Source organism: Rhamphochromis sp. 'chilingali', assembly GCF_963969265.1.
Source record: "Rhamphochromis sp. 'chilingali' genome assembly, chromosome: 8".
NCBI classification, from domain to species: domain Eukaryota; kingdom Metazoa; phylum Chordata; class Actinopteri; order Cichliformes; family Cichlidae; genus Rhamphochromis; species Rhamphochromis sp. 'chilingali'.
The window spans coordinates 4,894,933-4,909,873 of NC_137935.1; the positions used below are offsets into that span (position 1 = coordinate 4,894,933).

The 14,941-nt window shown below is 42.3% G+C and overlaps 2 protein-coding genes across 2 annotated transcripts in view; one reads left to right on the forward strand and one right to left on the reverse strand.

Moving 5' to 3' along the window:
- The window catches only part of LOC308401522 (calpain-5-like), a 32,054-nt gene extending 19,722 nt beyond the window's left edge, over nt 1–12,332 (forward strand). Inside the window, exons 4-13 of the mRNA XM_080889782.1 lie at nt 6,470–6,678; nt 7,690–7,882; nt 7,954–8,147; nt 8,233–8,310; nt 8,403–8,598; nt 8,682–8,804; nt 8,926–9,122; nt 9,433–9,554; nt 9,914–10,050; nt 10,147–12,332. Coding sequence (XP_080745908.1) covers nt 6,470–6,678; nt 7,690–7,882; nt 7,954–8,147; nt 8,233–8,310; nt 8,403–8,598; nt 8,682–8,804; nt 8,926–9,122; nt 9,433–9,554; nt 9,914–10,050; nt 10,147–10,323 — 1,626 coding nt within the window. The 3' untranslated portion in view covers nt 10,324–12,332. The remainder of the gene's footprint in view (nt 1–6,469; nt 6,679–7,689; nt 7,883–7,953; nt 8,148–8,232; nt 8,311–8,402; nt 8,599–8,681; nt 8,805–8,925; nt 9,123–9,432; nt 9,555–9,913; nt 10,051–10,146) is intronic.
- Nucleotides 1,512–6,414, reverse strand: ompa (olfactory marker protein a). The gene is made up of 2 exons (XM_080889783.1): nt 4,894–6,414; nt 1,512–4,036 (listed from the first exon to the last, which is right to left on the reverse strand). Exons 1-2 carry the CDS (start codon nt 4,966–4,968, stop codon nt 3,605–3,607), a joined length of 507 nt encoding a protein of 168 aa, XP_080745909.1. The 5' UTR covers nt 4,969–6,414; the 3' UTR covers nt 1,512–3,604.
- Nucleotides 12,333–14,941: the final 2,609 nt, after the last annotated feature.

The following is a 14,941-nucleotide window of genomic DNA, read 5'->3' on the forward strand; positions in this document are numbered from 1 at the left end:
ACAGTTACTGTTGTGTGAAATGATGTGTTTGTGTCGCACACAGAGCGTGGAAGTGTTTCAGTAACACTTAACATAAATAACACATTTATAATTAATAAAGTTAAGGTCTTAGTTTGGGAACTGTTAAATATCGCCAAATCTAAGACTGCCGCTAGCTGTTTAAATCTGAAACAATGTTTCCTTCTTTGTGTTTGATTGAAATGATTTATTTTCACTTTCTGATGATTTGCCTGTTGAGACAGATTCTCTAATAACAGCTTTGCTTCCAGGAGCTAACAGCCACACTCCCTTTCAGTTCTTTCTCCTTAATGTTGAAATCCTGTAAGACACGTTAAGGATTTAAAAATAAATAAAGGAGGGGAGGGCCTGAAAATGAAGATTAACTTTAACAGCTTAGCTTAATACTCCCGGAGACTCAAGTGGACAAAAGGCAAATAGACTTTTCCAGAGTTTTGCTGTAGTTTCAGCCACACGACCTGGATGGACTCCTGGCACCATTTACACAACTCTGTTCTCTTGCTATAGAATTTACACAAAATAGTACATAAAGAAAAAGCATCATATTTATCAGCTGTGCTTCTGTTTTTTAAAAAGGAAATTTCTTCAATCTATTTACTGTGGTACAATTTTCCTGTGTTTTGATTATAAATTGCACTTTTTAAAAAGTAAAATAAGAGGAAGAAGCTCTAAAGTTACTTAAAAGTTGTTCAACTTGATTTCTCTTTAATCATAAACAGAAAGTAAGAGCGAAACATTTTGAACCTAAATGCAGAGGTTGAAATCTTGAGGTAAAACTGTCGTTTTTCTTAGCTGCAAATGTTCACCCTGGAAGATTGTGACCATTTTTTAAAAGTAGCTGCCGTTATTTTTCAAATGAGTGAATCCAGAGGGCAAAATGTTCGAGTTATCTGCTACAATGTCCAGTTAAAAGGGTGCTTTTTTTTTTTTTTATTATCTTGTGATGCAAAGATTACAGTGGTTAGGAGGCATGAAAAGGAAATGTCAGAACTGTCAAAAGGAAAAACAACTCGACTCAACTTGCAAGCTTCTCCCAGCTCTTGTTGTTGGAATTGTTGGAGAGAAAGCCCCCATCATTTTATTGCTAAGCCTGTTTCAGTAATGTGGAAAGTTTGAGTGGAACCACAGTGGGAACTATTGTAAGCCAAGACCAGATACTGTAGAGCAAACCAAGACACGCTGGAGTTTTTCTAATCTGTTTCCATTCATTCGCAACAGAGAAACACAGAGAGGAGGAAGCAGGATCACACAAGTTACAACACAGACCTCTAACCTCTTCAAACAATTAAATATACTGTTATAATGGTGGATTTATAGACACACAGGTGTAGGAAAACTTGTAGGAAAATCAGCAGAACTGTAATAAAGATTATTTCTGATCATTTATAAGTAGGTTTAATTTACTTTTTTAGTAAACGTGGCAGAAGGTGACAGTCTAAAAGTCCAAAAATGTGTAGTGGGCACATATGGGAAGAAGATGGTGTGACAAACAATCTAAATGAGGTTCAGACGAACGAATGCAAGAACACAAATTCCTGTGTTCCTAGAAAGCTCGACTAGTCCTGACAAGCAGCACAGCTCAATCTGGCAGCGAGCAAAGAGAAGCTAAACGCAGAAAACACTAATGAGGGCGGAGCAATTATCAGGAAGGGAGGAAGTAGAGCTGACAGGAACAGACAAGTACCCACAATAACAAAATAAAACAGGAAATGACCTGATAGAAATTTAAAAATAAAATAGTTTGTTTATCAAGCGGCTAAACAGGTGTAGAGTGCAACATGTAAACAGTGGGTGTCTTAACTATGACCCATTGTGCTAACGTTAGTAGACTCCCTCAAGGGCCCATTTTGAGCAGGGAAAACACTGCTGACCATGGCCTGAGTTTCCAGTAATGCGGTCAGTGCACAATCCCTGTGAGTCCACACTGATCTAAAAGCTCTGTTTCATTTAGGTTTCTGATGCTGGATAAAGTTGTGGGCGGAGTTTTACTTATCTAAAGCCTTACTTGTAGATATGTCAATGCTAATTAGAAAACTCAAAAACCAGTTTTATTTTTCTCTCTCATCTACCTGACACTTTGAGTTTCTTTCTGATTTCTCAGACTTTTTATCTAATTTGGTGCTCAGCTAAAATAATTATTGTGAGCAATTTAATTTTAACATACACATAGATGCTGAAAATGACAGCCTCAACACAGCATTCAATCTATAATTAGACTCATTTGGCTTCTTTTAAAAAACTAAAGAGCCCACCCACACTTTGATCACACTCTGGAGCTTTATCTGAAGATCCAAAGAGTGTTTAAATTATAAACAACCACAACCCCTCCTTTGTCTGATCATTTGTTAAAAACATTTACATTTACAATAATGAATTGCAAAGCGTGGGGAATAAATTTCATTACAGTAGATGTCTTTCTGAAGTGCTGTAACTACGTTTAAGTTCCTCCACTGTTGCCTCCTTACATCCTCACTGTGTACGACTGTCCCCACCCTCGTTACTTCTTTCCTGCTCAGTAACACCAATAAAAACCAGCACCAATGAGAACACACACGGCTTTCAGTGGTTATTTAATTGGCGTCACACCATTGATCTCTGTTTCTATCAGCAGGCATGCAGTGGAAATATTTGGTTATCTATAGAAACAATGAAAGGAATAAGAAACAACGAAACAACAACTGCAGCAAGTCAACAGTCACAAAACAAAGTAATCGACATGTTGTTAAAACAGTCAGCTGATCATAAGTTGTTTTTGTTTTTTTTAGTGTTTTTATTCAAAGGTAAATAATTTCAGAAAATTTTAGAGGTTCTAAAAACTGTCAATATTTATTATATGAAACCTAATTAAATAATCTAGTAGATAGACCTGCGAGCATCAGTAACATTGTATTTAGCATAGTTTCAATAGCAAAACTTCTCAGATGTGATACATTGTAACAGAAACCAGCATTGATACACTGAATGTTTCTGATTGTTTACTGGAGAATGTTTGGAAACTCATATCACCACGTGGGCTTCAAACCAGTTAAAACATATGAAAAGTTTTCTTTGTACCTATACTTTGATACCAGGCTCTTCATCTTGCTTGATATCTTCTATAATTTTCTAATTTAGTTGTTTTTTACACACTGACAAATGGATCTTATGTCTGTGAAATAGAGAAACCGGACTGCATCCATTGGGGTGAACTGTCCCTTTAATTAGCACCAACATATATAAAAGCATATTAAGTGTTAATTCAGAGCATTTGTTTTCTTTCTCTTGTCATTGTGTTCGTTTCAGGTTTTATTTTCACAAAAAATGTTGCTTTTGTGTTGAAATACTTGCTTTAAAGCATGTTTTTGGTGTTTATGTAACTTTTGTTGTTAAAAAAAAATCAAACCGGCGTCTTACTTACACTCAAAGATAGAAAGAGAGTTACTGTTTAACTAGTTCGAGGGAGAATATTTAAGCTCATCTATCTCTGATTGGTTGAAACAGAGTTGTCAGGTTTTTCTAATCAACAGTAAAACAATGGCTGATAGAATAGAAATTTTTAAAGGCTTCTTCTAGACTCTATCAGGATTCTACTGGCACTAAATAAAAGTCATTTCTCTGTCGTGAACTCGATCGAGCAGTTGAGATTCGCCGCCTCGGCCCCGTCCTTGAGAGCAAGCAGGAAGTACATGACCTTCCTGACTTTGGCGAGCTCTGCAATCCTTTCGCCGAATTCCTGCATATCCGCCTCCAGGCACTTGAGCTGCGAGTCCTCGGGGTCGCCGGCATTACGCCAAAATGTTCCAATGGGCTCCAGCAGCTGCCGGGTCATCAGGTTGGTGAGGTCGGGGGTCCAGTGCTGGCAGATACCGGTGATGGTGACGCGGCCGTAGCCGGAGAGGGAGAAGTACCAGCGGGAGAAGTTCAGCTCCTGGATGGCGAAGTCCAGCCGATACACGGCCTCGTAGGGCAGAAGCAGACGCTCGCCGTCCTGACGCTTCTGCCCTGACCGCTGCAGGGAGGACACGCGAAGGCGCATCATCTGCACAGGAAAGAAGCACACAGGAAGTCAGTTCATGTTTGGTTTGGAGGAAACTTTCAGTCTGGGTGCCGGTATCAGTCTCTGATAAGACTCATAATGACGGGAAGGTGATGGGGCTCAAAGGTTTGTGCATTTGTGTCAGAATAAGCAGTGTTTTTAAAAGAAAAGCAGATGAATGGCACAAACGGATGATGTGCTCTCTGGGCTATTTTATACAAAGTGCCGTTCACACCTATAAAATTAAAATTATGAGTCTGCAGTTTTATCAACTATTATCATTTTTTTAAAATATTTTGTGCAACTCCACAGAGGAGATGATAGTTGAAGTGTCACAGGCACTGCTGCTCTATTTTTAAAATGTTTTAAAAAATGTTTAAAAAATAAATAAATTGTTGACTGTAAAGTTAGTGCGGCTGCTTTGATTGGCAGGCTTGCCGACACAGACTGTTACAGCTGATTGTTACACATCTGCTAATGAACACACGCACTGAACTGGACCTCTCAGCTGTGCCTTTTGGAGCATATTTAATGGAATTAGCCAACAAAAGATATGTCCTGTTGTGCTGTTTGAGGAGTTCACTGTGACAGCCACACAGCTGAGTGATCACACGTCAGTCTGATGGGACTTTTGTGCATCTTTGTTACCATCACACACTTGACCTTTTACATTTTGCCCCGCCACATTATAATAATTAAAAAGAGCTAAAGTTACACAGAAAATGAAACTTTATATGAAATAAACATTAAAAACCGTACTTGCTCTGATCCAGCTGCACTTTATTCTGAAATTTTCATCCACACATTGTGCCAACAGACTTTTCTGTTTTGCATCTGAAGTTGAGAAGTAAAAGCCTCACCTCTGTCAGCGCGGTGTCTTCTTTGAATTCCAGCACAATCGTGTTGGAGGGAGATTTGGCCTCATCAGCGTCCATCTCTAAGGTTTTATTCCTGGGATAAGCAGAAAGGAAGAGCCTGCCTGTGTGGATGGATGCTGTGAGAGATGAAGCTCTGATGGAGTTTCTAGTCTCAGCCTCTTTTCTTCTCTCACTCTATTCTCATAGGCTCCTCTCCCCCTCCTCCCTTCCCAACAGTTTCCATCACAGTGTACCACTTTCTCATTTTGTCCCATCTCCCCCCTGGAGCCCACTGGGTAGTTTGGTTGGGACGTATTGATTAGCACGAGGGGGCAGGAGAGATGAGATCGATGCAAACATCTGATTATTGTGACAGTAACGGTCACATTTGTTAGTCGTCTGGTTGTGCAGCCAACCCTGCTCGGGTTATTTCGGTTGTCCAGCCTGAGTCAGACGTTCCTGCAGAAACTGAACATTTCTGCAGAATCACACAGGTCAGCTGTTTGTAAAGCAGTTTATATTTGACATGAACGCTGAAGCTAACACAGAACAGCTGAGAGCATTTTCTGTAGATTCGTTTTTCTCTACAGACTGTACAAAATGTTTGAAAATACTTTTTGAGGTCTTTTTTTTTTTTTTTTTTTTTTAAGGTGTTAAGCAGGCAGGTGATGTGTGAAGGTGCTAAGCAACAGGAAACGCTGCTGACGTATGACAGGGAACGGTGGGAGTTTCCTGAGGGCTTCTGGGAGCCCGGCTCGTCTTAGCTCAATGGATCGCTTATTTATTTATATCACTCACTTCACTGGGGAGTGTGTGTGTGTATGGATTATGTCAACGTGTTGTCAGCTGGGGTTTCAGCGCAGGATGTGGATGGATGACGTTCGCTCGTTAAAAACTTTAATCCTGAGTTGCTCCTGTTAATCAGAGACGCTTAATGTCATTAATGGGAAACGAGTGAAAATCGCTCGTTTCAATCTTTTTCTGTACGTGTTTGTAGTGTGGAGCTGTTGTGTTTATCTACATTGTTTTTTTGTTTTTTTTTTTAATAGAAAGTAAAGATGAGAAAATATATTTTACATTAGAGAACCCACAATCGCTCCCTGTCTGCACCTGAACACGTTTTTAAACACTGTTATGTCCACATACTGTTTGTTTAATATGTGGCTTACATTTAAAACAGCCTTCAAGGACATCACCTGTAAAATAAATAACGCTGTAAGCAGCGATGGTCAGTCGCACCTTTGAGCTGCGGTCCTGGTGTTTCCTTTGGGCGTGATTGAGGTCTGGCCCTGGATTCTAATTGGCTGTTGAACAAACGAGTTATAAAACTCCCAATGTCACAAGGTGGCGCTGAACCTCATTTAACGTTGACGTGCAGATGTTTCCAGGCGTGTAAAAGGCCTGAAAATGACCAAAACGGCATCTGTGGGCGACTTCCTGTTGGATTCAGGGCGCAGATCCCCGGGAGGCTGCTCCCCAGATATGACACAGCTGAGCACACCGCGGTTACGTCTGAGCTCGAGTGGGGTGATGACCATGGTTTTTATGTTTTTTCTGGGGGGGGGGGTTTTTTTCAAAGGTGATTCCTGACTGGAAGGATCAGGAGTGGGACAAAGACAAACCGAACTCCTACGCCGGGATCTTCCACTTCCGCTTCTGGCGGTTTGGAGAGTGGGTGGACGTAGTGATCGATGACCGGCTCCCCACGGTGAATGGACAGCTGGTGTACTGCCACTCCAACGACAGCAATGAGTTTTGGAGCGCGCTGGTGGAGAAGGCCTACGCCAAGTAAGCACTTCCTCAGATCAGTAACTGAAAACAGCAGCTAATAAAAACAGAGGATATGAAGAGGCAGGAAGAAATAAAATCACTTAAATATTTTACAGCTGTGGAAAGAAAAGAAACACTCGAGGAAACTCATGTTGAAGAAATGACTCAGGAATACACAAATGCATTAGAAACTGACCCAAGGCTCTCCAGTGACATAAAAACAGGAACTGAAATTAAAGTAATTTAGCTCAGAACCAATAACGCGATACATGGAGGAATTTTAAGAACTCTGATTGGATGGGGTTTTTTTCCTGAAACATACAAACAGGTGAGGTTGTCCCAAAATAAGGACTGACACCTTAAACTCTGAAGGAAAGTGTTCCCACAAACTAACATAGGACAGGAAGTCTCTTTGCACAGCTGTCGCCATCTGGTGGACTTCAGATAGAACGCAGGTTTAAGCCACCTCCACAGTGGCTTCATTTTTCCCACTCGGAAGCTACGTTCATGTCTTACAAGTGCTGAAACCTTCTGATTACAAGGTGCAGCCAATCAGAAAAGGGTTAGTTTAAAGGGGGAGGAGCTAAAACAGCCCTTTTCAGATGAAAATGGGCTGAGGAGCCTCACAAAGGCAGCATAAGATAAAGGAGGATTAATGTGAACTGAGTCCGTGAATGAGTCCAGTATAAAGTTTCCTTCTGTGCTTTTAGAGATGAAATCTGAGGGGTCCGATTTTTAACTCTGACATTTTTCCCTTAAACTCAGGGACCACCACAGCAGATCTGTTTTCTCATCAACAGTGAAATTCAAACAGGTGCTGATGTGATCCTAGTTTAACATTTCACAATGTTAACGTCAAATTGATTAAATATAAATTTTACTCCCTGTAATTATGTTTCATTAGCAATAAAAAATGAGGGCATGAATCCCTGACTCTGTTGTAAATCTGGACAGTTACTTGAAAAGCAGAATGAGACTCAAACGTTTGTTTATAGTAAAAATAAATGTAAATGTTTGTGTGTTTTCCAGGATGTACGGGTGCTACGAAGCTCTGGATGGGGGCAACACGGCCGATGCTCTCGTGGATTTCACGGGAGGCGTGTCCGAGCCGATGGATTTGATAGAGAACGGGTACAAACAAGACGAAGAGAAGCAGCACGAGCTGTTCGAGAGAGTCCTGAAGGTTCACAACAGAGGAGGCCTCATCAGCTGCTCGATCCGGGTAAGGACACGTCAAACGCAAACCCACGCCAGCCAAACGAATTCATTCATCTTCTCGACGTGTCGTTCCAGGCGACCACTCAAGCGGACATGGAGGCCAGGCTGGACTGTGGCCTGGTCAAGGGCCACGCCTACGCCGTGACGGACGTCCGCAAGGTGAGGCTGGGCCACGGCCTGCTGGCCTACTTCAGGTCAGACAAACTCAACATGATCCGCATGAGGAACCCCTGGGGGAAGAGAGAGTGGAACGGGCCGTGGAGCGACAGGTGAGGAAGAGAGAAATCCTTTGAACAGGTTCTCTTGTTGAGATCTGTGGTGTGATACAGATGAAGCGTTTGTGCCTGTTTGCAGCTCTGAAGAGTGGCAGAAGGTCAGTAAGAGTGAGCGGGAGAAGATGGGCGTCACTGTGGAGGACGACGGAGAGTTCTGGTGAGTTTTAGTGCTGCGCTGCCACCTGGTGGCTCTTTTTCAACTTTATCTCACAGTAAATCATACCAGTCCTTTCTCTCCTCCTCCTGCAGGATGACATTTGATGACTTCATCGCCAACTTCACCGACCTCATCCTGTGCCGTCTCATCAACACATCCTACCTGAGTTTACACAAGACCTGGGAGGAGGCGGTGATGCGGGGCTCCTGGCACCGCCACGATGACCCGCTGCTCAACCGAGCTGGGGGCTGCACCAACAACAAGCACTCCTTTCTCCAGAACCCGCAGGTGTCTCATTTGTTCAGAGTTTCAGGTTAAAATTCATCCTGTGCGTTTATGACTGTGTGCATGTTCGTTTCTGTGTGTCGCAGTACGTGTTTGACGTGAAGAAGCCGGAGGATGAGGTGCTGATCTGTCTGCAGCAGAAGGACCGCAGGGCCACTCTGAGAGGGGGGCGAGGAGAAAACCTGGCGATCGGCTTCGACATACACAAGGTCAGATATTCATGGGCGTTGTTATAAAATGTCCAGGTCGTTTGTATTTAAAGGACGGCTGTGGCTGTATTGGATTCAGTCATTTAAACTGGAGTGAAAACTTCTGCTGCTTCCTGTTCAGGTGGAGTTAAACAGGACGTACCGAATGCACGTGACCCAGCAGAAGGTTGGCGGCAGCATCTACATCAACTCAAGGTCTGTCTTCCTGCGCATCGACCTCAAAGAGGGCCGCTACGTCATCATACCCACGACCTTCGACCCCGGCCTGGAGGGAGACTTCCTGCTCCGCGTCTTCACCGATGTCACCTCAGACTGCAAGTACGCGGCACACGTGGTTTAGCTCGCCATTTTTAGAAATTTTCTTCTGTTTCTATTAATGTAGGCGAACAGTAAAGACGGCGGACGGCCTCCCTGCTGCACTTTCAGGGGAAAATAAACTCTTGTTTTCCATGCTGGGAACTGAGAGTGAGGGGAGATCTTTGGGCTTCCTCTCAGTTCAGACACGCAGCCAATAAAGACTTTATGAAAACAACAACACATGAAAGCATTAATTATCATTCTGTGTGTACTCAGCGTTGCACATTTAAACACTGAACCACAGAAATGGATCTTCCTGTCTGTCCCGCAGGGAGCTGACTCTGGACGAGCCCCAGAAGACCTGCTGGTCGGGGATGTGTGGTTATCCCTCTCTGGTCACTCAGGTCCACATACTGCAGGCTGACGGACTCGCTGCACAGGACTCAGACGGAGGTAAATGCTTCTGTTCTTCACAGGAAACCTTCCTTACACCTTAAAGACTGTATATAAAAGATGGACGTAACCACCGCGATCCACTCAGGCATGTTTGTTTGGCTTTGTGAGAACGATTTGGGGTATTAGACTTTTACCGCAGATCACGGCCTGATGATTAATCAGCTTTTGAATTCAGTGGCTTCCGATCATAAAACCGGAAAACTCAGAATAAAGTGGTTTAAAGTCCTGTTATAAATAAATGTTTAAAGTGTGGTGAGACCTGCATGCGATGCGTTTAGGGGACATCTGTAAATTGTAGCTCAGAAACATCATGAAATGTCCACTGAAGTGTTGATAACTCAACTGTGTCTCTCCAGCGTCGGATCCTTACGTGATCATTCGCTGCGAAGGACAGAAGGTCTGCTCGCCGGTCTATAAAAACACGTGCAGTCCCGTCTTCGACACCAAGGGGCTCTTCTACAGGAAGAAAGCAAACCAGCCAATCGGCATCGAGGTTTGTAACACACAGAAGTGTGTGTGTGTGTGTGTGTGTGTGTGTGTGTGTGTGTACATTTAAAGCGCTGACCTTCTGTCTCTCTGTGTCTCTCAGATCTACAACAACAACGTGCTGAAGGACTCCTTCCTGGGTCAGGTGACGCTGCCCGCCGAACAGGGAGAAATAAAGAAAACGTTCCACCTGAAGGACAAGGGCGATCGCCGTGACAACGACCTCTCTGGTACCATCACTGTTGCGATATTGACGAGCTCGATACTCACCGGTATCTAAGATTTGGAGCCGGGAAACATTTCTGAAGTTCCACAACGCCCGGAAATGTCTCACAGACATATCCATAGACTGTAAGTAAAAGATGGATGCAGCTAACGAAATGATATTTCTCAGCAGCATGATCTCATCTACACAGCCTGAATTTTTGTAGTCCATTTTAAGGATGCTGTAGTCCTTGAAACAGGCAGCAGAGAAAAATCTAATTCCTTTGAATCCTCATGAATTCTCCACATCTTTCCTCCTTTTCCCTCCTTCATGAAAAAAACCACAGGAGGGAATTTTTTGAATCTAACAGAGACCAAAAGTGTTTTTAAAAAGTCCAAATACCCACTTCAAAAAGTTTCAACTGGAGGCTTCAGAAACCAGACACGGCAAACCAATGGATAACATGGCTGTGGCTGCTGCCATCTTTCTTATACGGTCTATGGAATATCCTGAAAACGTCAGAGTTTGATTGTAAAAATTTGTTTACACTTTCACGTTTTCTTTTTCCCCAGATTTAACTTTCTGTCAGCAGCTTCTCTATGTCAGTTTTTATTAGACAGTTTAATGTGTTTTATCTTTAATTTCCACGCGTTCATTCCTGACGGCCGAGGTGAACTCTGGTCGCGTGCTCTCGCTCGTTATGAAGCTAATACTGTTTACGTGTCATCCTCGCACAGGACTCTGTGTTTGTTATTCATGGCAGAAACATGCCAAAGATTTTTAAAATCTGCCACTTCATTATTTGTACCAGCAGTCTGTAAAATATCCGGACAGCAGACATGTTCAGACGTGCATGAGATTATCTACCTGCAGCAGGTTTGTGCCGCCTGCTGTCGTCTCTTTGTAAAACTGTCCCAGAGTCACTTTAATCTTAGTTGAATATAATAATGATTTTTTTTTTGTGATGTTTCATTATAGATTCAATTTAATCTCAGTGCTCGCTTCGCACTTCATTATAACGCCTCCCTAGTTATCGCGACCCTGAGTTGGAGAGCAAGGTCTCAGCTCAGTATTTTTAGGGTTTGTTATTAAAGTGCTCAGTGAGTGTAGATCACTCGGTAACACTAAAATGACCACTTTGTCCATCTTTGACTTGATGTGTGTAGACCTGTGGATGAGCTGTGTGCTCACAAACCCGCTGAGACCACTGAGTGAGGGGGCAGCTGCATTCTTTCTAATGGCCAGCAGAGGGCAGCCACTCTCCTGTGAGAATGCAGCCCTGCTTGAGTTCATGGTGCCAGTTATTTGTTTATTTTGTGATTTACGGCCAGTATTAGGGGGGGGAAAAGCAGAATAAACACGGTGTTCAGGTGTGCAGTAGGCTTTCTGATTACTGCAGAAGTCAGAATCACAATTATTTTAGCCTTTAATCTCAACATGACTGAAGATCTGGGCTCCTTTGGTAAACTTTGACCCTGGTCTTTCTACACCATTTACTCTGGGTGTAATCCATATAGTCAAACTTTCTATTACTTCTATTTATATTACTCCTTCTGGCCTACAGTCATCGGGTAGTGTCCGATACCAACATTGTCCTACAAGATGATTAGTTATCAACAAACGCGCACTTCTTCAGATCGAGATCGTCTTGTGTACTTTTACAGTTTTTTGCTTTCAACTTTAAATCAAATCCAGATGAACCCAAGTGAAATGAAAAGGAGGTGAAGGGGGCACAGGGTCAATTGGCAGGGAATGAGCTTTTAAGTTAGTGTAAGCTTTTATGGAGCATACCACTTTAAAGGAAAGGGGTGTGTTCAATTTATAACAGGATAAAAGGAGAGCTTTGAGTAGATGAACGGCTCGATTATTCTGGTTTCAAGACAGACAATGAAATTCAGTTGCATGTCTGATATCCTGTTTCTCACCTCCACAAACGGGGTTCTGTCCATCTTTGATTACAGTCGATCTGTTTCAGTGCTGTTCAGTCTGATGTAATCAGGCCTGTAAGAAGCTTTGTTTCTGTCTTATGTTCAACTCCTGCAGTGTCTGATGGTCGTTTAAATAAAGTTTACTTTTAAAAACTTTCCCTTTGTGTGGTTTGATGGAGGCACTGCACTAAAGTTGTGCTTCATAAAAATCCCACAGCCTCACTTCAAACTCACTGATCATCACAAAAGCCAGTTTGCCGAGTACTGCATGTGTCCTCAAACTACATTTAAACTCTATAAATGTATCTCTACGAAAAAAAAATAGAAATTATCGTGTAAAAGAAGTTTAAAATAACTGATCAGCAGTGTTTATGTAGGATTTACTGTGAAATCTTCACGTGATGTTTTCAGTTTCAGCTGTTCAAAACCTGCAGCTCCAAATGAAGTTTAGAAATAAAACCCCGTTTTTGTGTCATGTGATATCACAGCCACACCTGCTTTCATTTAATGACCCATAATAACAGAAACAAGCATCAGTACTCGTGATGTGTGATCCCTTTCTAATATCTCACTGTAAAAATGTTAAAAGTACATTTTCAATACCATGTGGTTTGATCTGCTGATCAATAATGAACCTCTTTTTCCCTTTAAATCCATTTGCTACCAGGCTCACCATGACCGTCTTGCATTCAGTTGCCTTAAAGTGTTTTCCAGCCCCGGATCTCAAAATGCTGGAAAAATAAAGTGAAATAAAAAGCAAAAAATTTGGACTTTTACTCTGAATATTTCATGAGTTTCAAAGTTTTCCTGGCTTGATTAAAATACACCAAACCAGCTGACTGTGAGGAGTTCATCTGGGAAGTGTGGCTATTTTCACTGGAATGAACAAACACGGAAAGCAGAACAGATCCAGGTGAAGGAATGATAATGAGACACGGAGGCTGTTTTCGAGGAGATGCCGGGATGTCGGTTTTAATAACTTAGAAAACATTTATGTTACACCAGTACTACGGTAACAGTACAACAGAGAAATGGAAGGAGCCGCAGTCACATCCAGTTTGAACAGTTTAAACAGCTTCGGCGGCCGACACTCAGCACATCGCGTTCAGTGGAATGATTTCAGACTAGAGGCGTAAAAAGCACATTTTAACCTGCCCTTAATGCTAAACAGGTGAGTGGAGGGTCAGCAGAAGCTTTTACTGACACACGGGACTGAAAATTAATATCACTGCAGTTCAGCATGGAGGGGATTTTCCAAAACCCACTTTAAATCCAACACAACATGATAATGAGACAAACCGTCCCGCAACACCTGAACAAGCACGGAAAGTACCTGAAAGAATATTTACCAAGAGAGCTGGCGGTGAGCTTCGGCCATGAGTGAAGTATTAACCTCTGTTTTAGGGAACAGAGGTTCTCCAGCAGGAAGCTAAGCCTTTTCTGAAGCTCAGGAACAACAATAACAGTAATATCAGCTTTAAAAAGGATTTTAAAAAAAGACTAAATAAACCATCTGCTCGCATGTGAGAACCTCCCACTGTTTGCATCTTTATTATCTTCAGCTCAGATATTTTGGATTCTTTGACGGTTCATTTAAAAATAAAAATGTCTCAGGCATTTCCCGTCTGACGTATCGGCGTCTGTGCTGTTCAAGAGCATCACTGGACACCGATTATTCTGTGATGTGTTTAAAGCAGAAAAATCAAATCTTTCGTGAACGTCGAAAGCTTCAGACTTTGACCAAGTAAACTCTGTTCATAAAAAGAAGAACCAACAGGAAACTTTATTTTAAAAACATGAAATCTTTTTGTCTTTCCTTCCGTTTCTGCTGCCAGGTCTCTGTAAAGGAACTTTTTGTAAATTCCTGTATTTAAAAATAGTTTCAAACTTTTTTGATTTAACCAAAGCTGAAAGAAAAGAGATGCTGTGACTTTGTCCATTAAAGAGTTTCAGTTCAAGGTGAACTGGGGCTGCACTTTCCTGTAATGCCACTTTTATGCCACAAGTGAGTAAGCGTAACCTTTATTTAACCAGGCAAGTCATTAAGAACAACTTATTTACAACGAAGGCCTGCGGGAGTCAAGTGGACACGGTGGTTTAAAAAAAAACCCAAAAACAACAAACAGAAGCACACGTCTGAAAACATCTCAACACAACTGCCAGTAAAACACTGCCCCCTGCTGGTGAAGTTTAGTTACATGTAGCAGAGGGTCATTACAAAAAGCACCTTTAAAGGGTGCTGTTTGTAAAACTGTCAGTTTAGAAATACTAATAAAAGTTAACAGCACAACGTAAAGATGTAACAGCTGCGACGTTAGCCTTGTTCTGAGCATGACCGCTCCTGCCTCTGACTGTAACGTCCAACCTGACAAGAAGTAGCTTTGCTCAGACAGGCGCCTTGTTTTCTGTGAGTCAGTATTAACGCTCAGGTTTGCGTCTGTCATGATGGAAGCGGACTCAGTGGCCTGTGTAGTTTTTACACATCACACCTTAAAAAATATTCAAAGCTGAAATCATGAAATCATCCAATCAGAACCGAATCATCAGGGCTGAATTTATCAAACCACTTAAAGAGAAATGGATAATCTGTATAATGTTACAGAGAGAGGATATCCCTCATATGGTCATCTGTGGCAGAGATGCCCCACCCACATGCCATTCACGATGGGCAGCCAATCAGAAGAAACTTAAAGTGGGCGGGGCAAAGACAGCTCATTTCAGATACTGGAGCTGAACTGAGGCCCAGTGCCAGATGAATACAGATT

Bases quoted from the DNA above. Each gene is read 5' to 3' on its own strand.
- ompa (XM_080889783.1), bottom strand. From the start codon at position 4,968: ATGGACGCTGATGAGGCCAAATCTCCCTCCAACACGATTGTGCTGGAA. The intron at 4,037-4,893 runs GTGAGGCTTTTA...TTTCCTGTGCAG, and splicing joins AAGACACCGCGCTGACAGAG to ATGATGCGCCTTCGCGTGTC.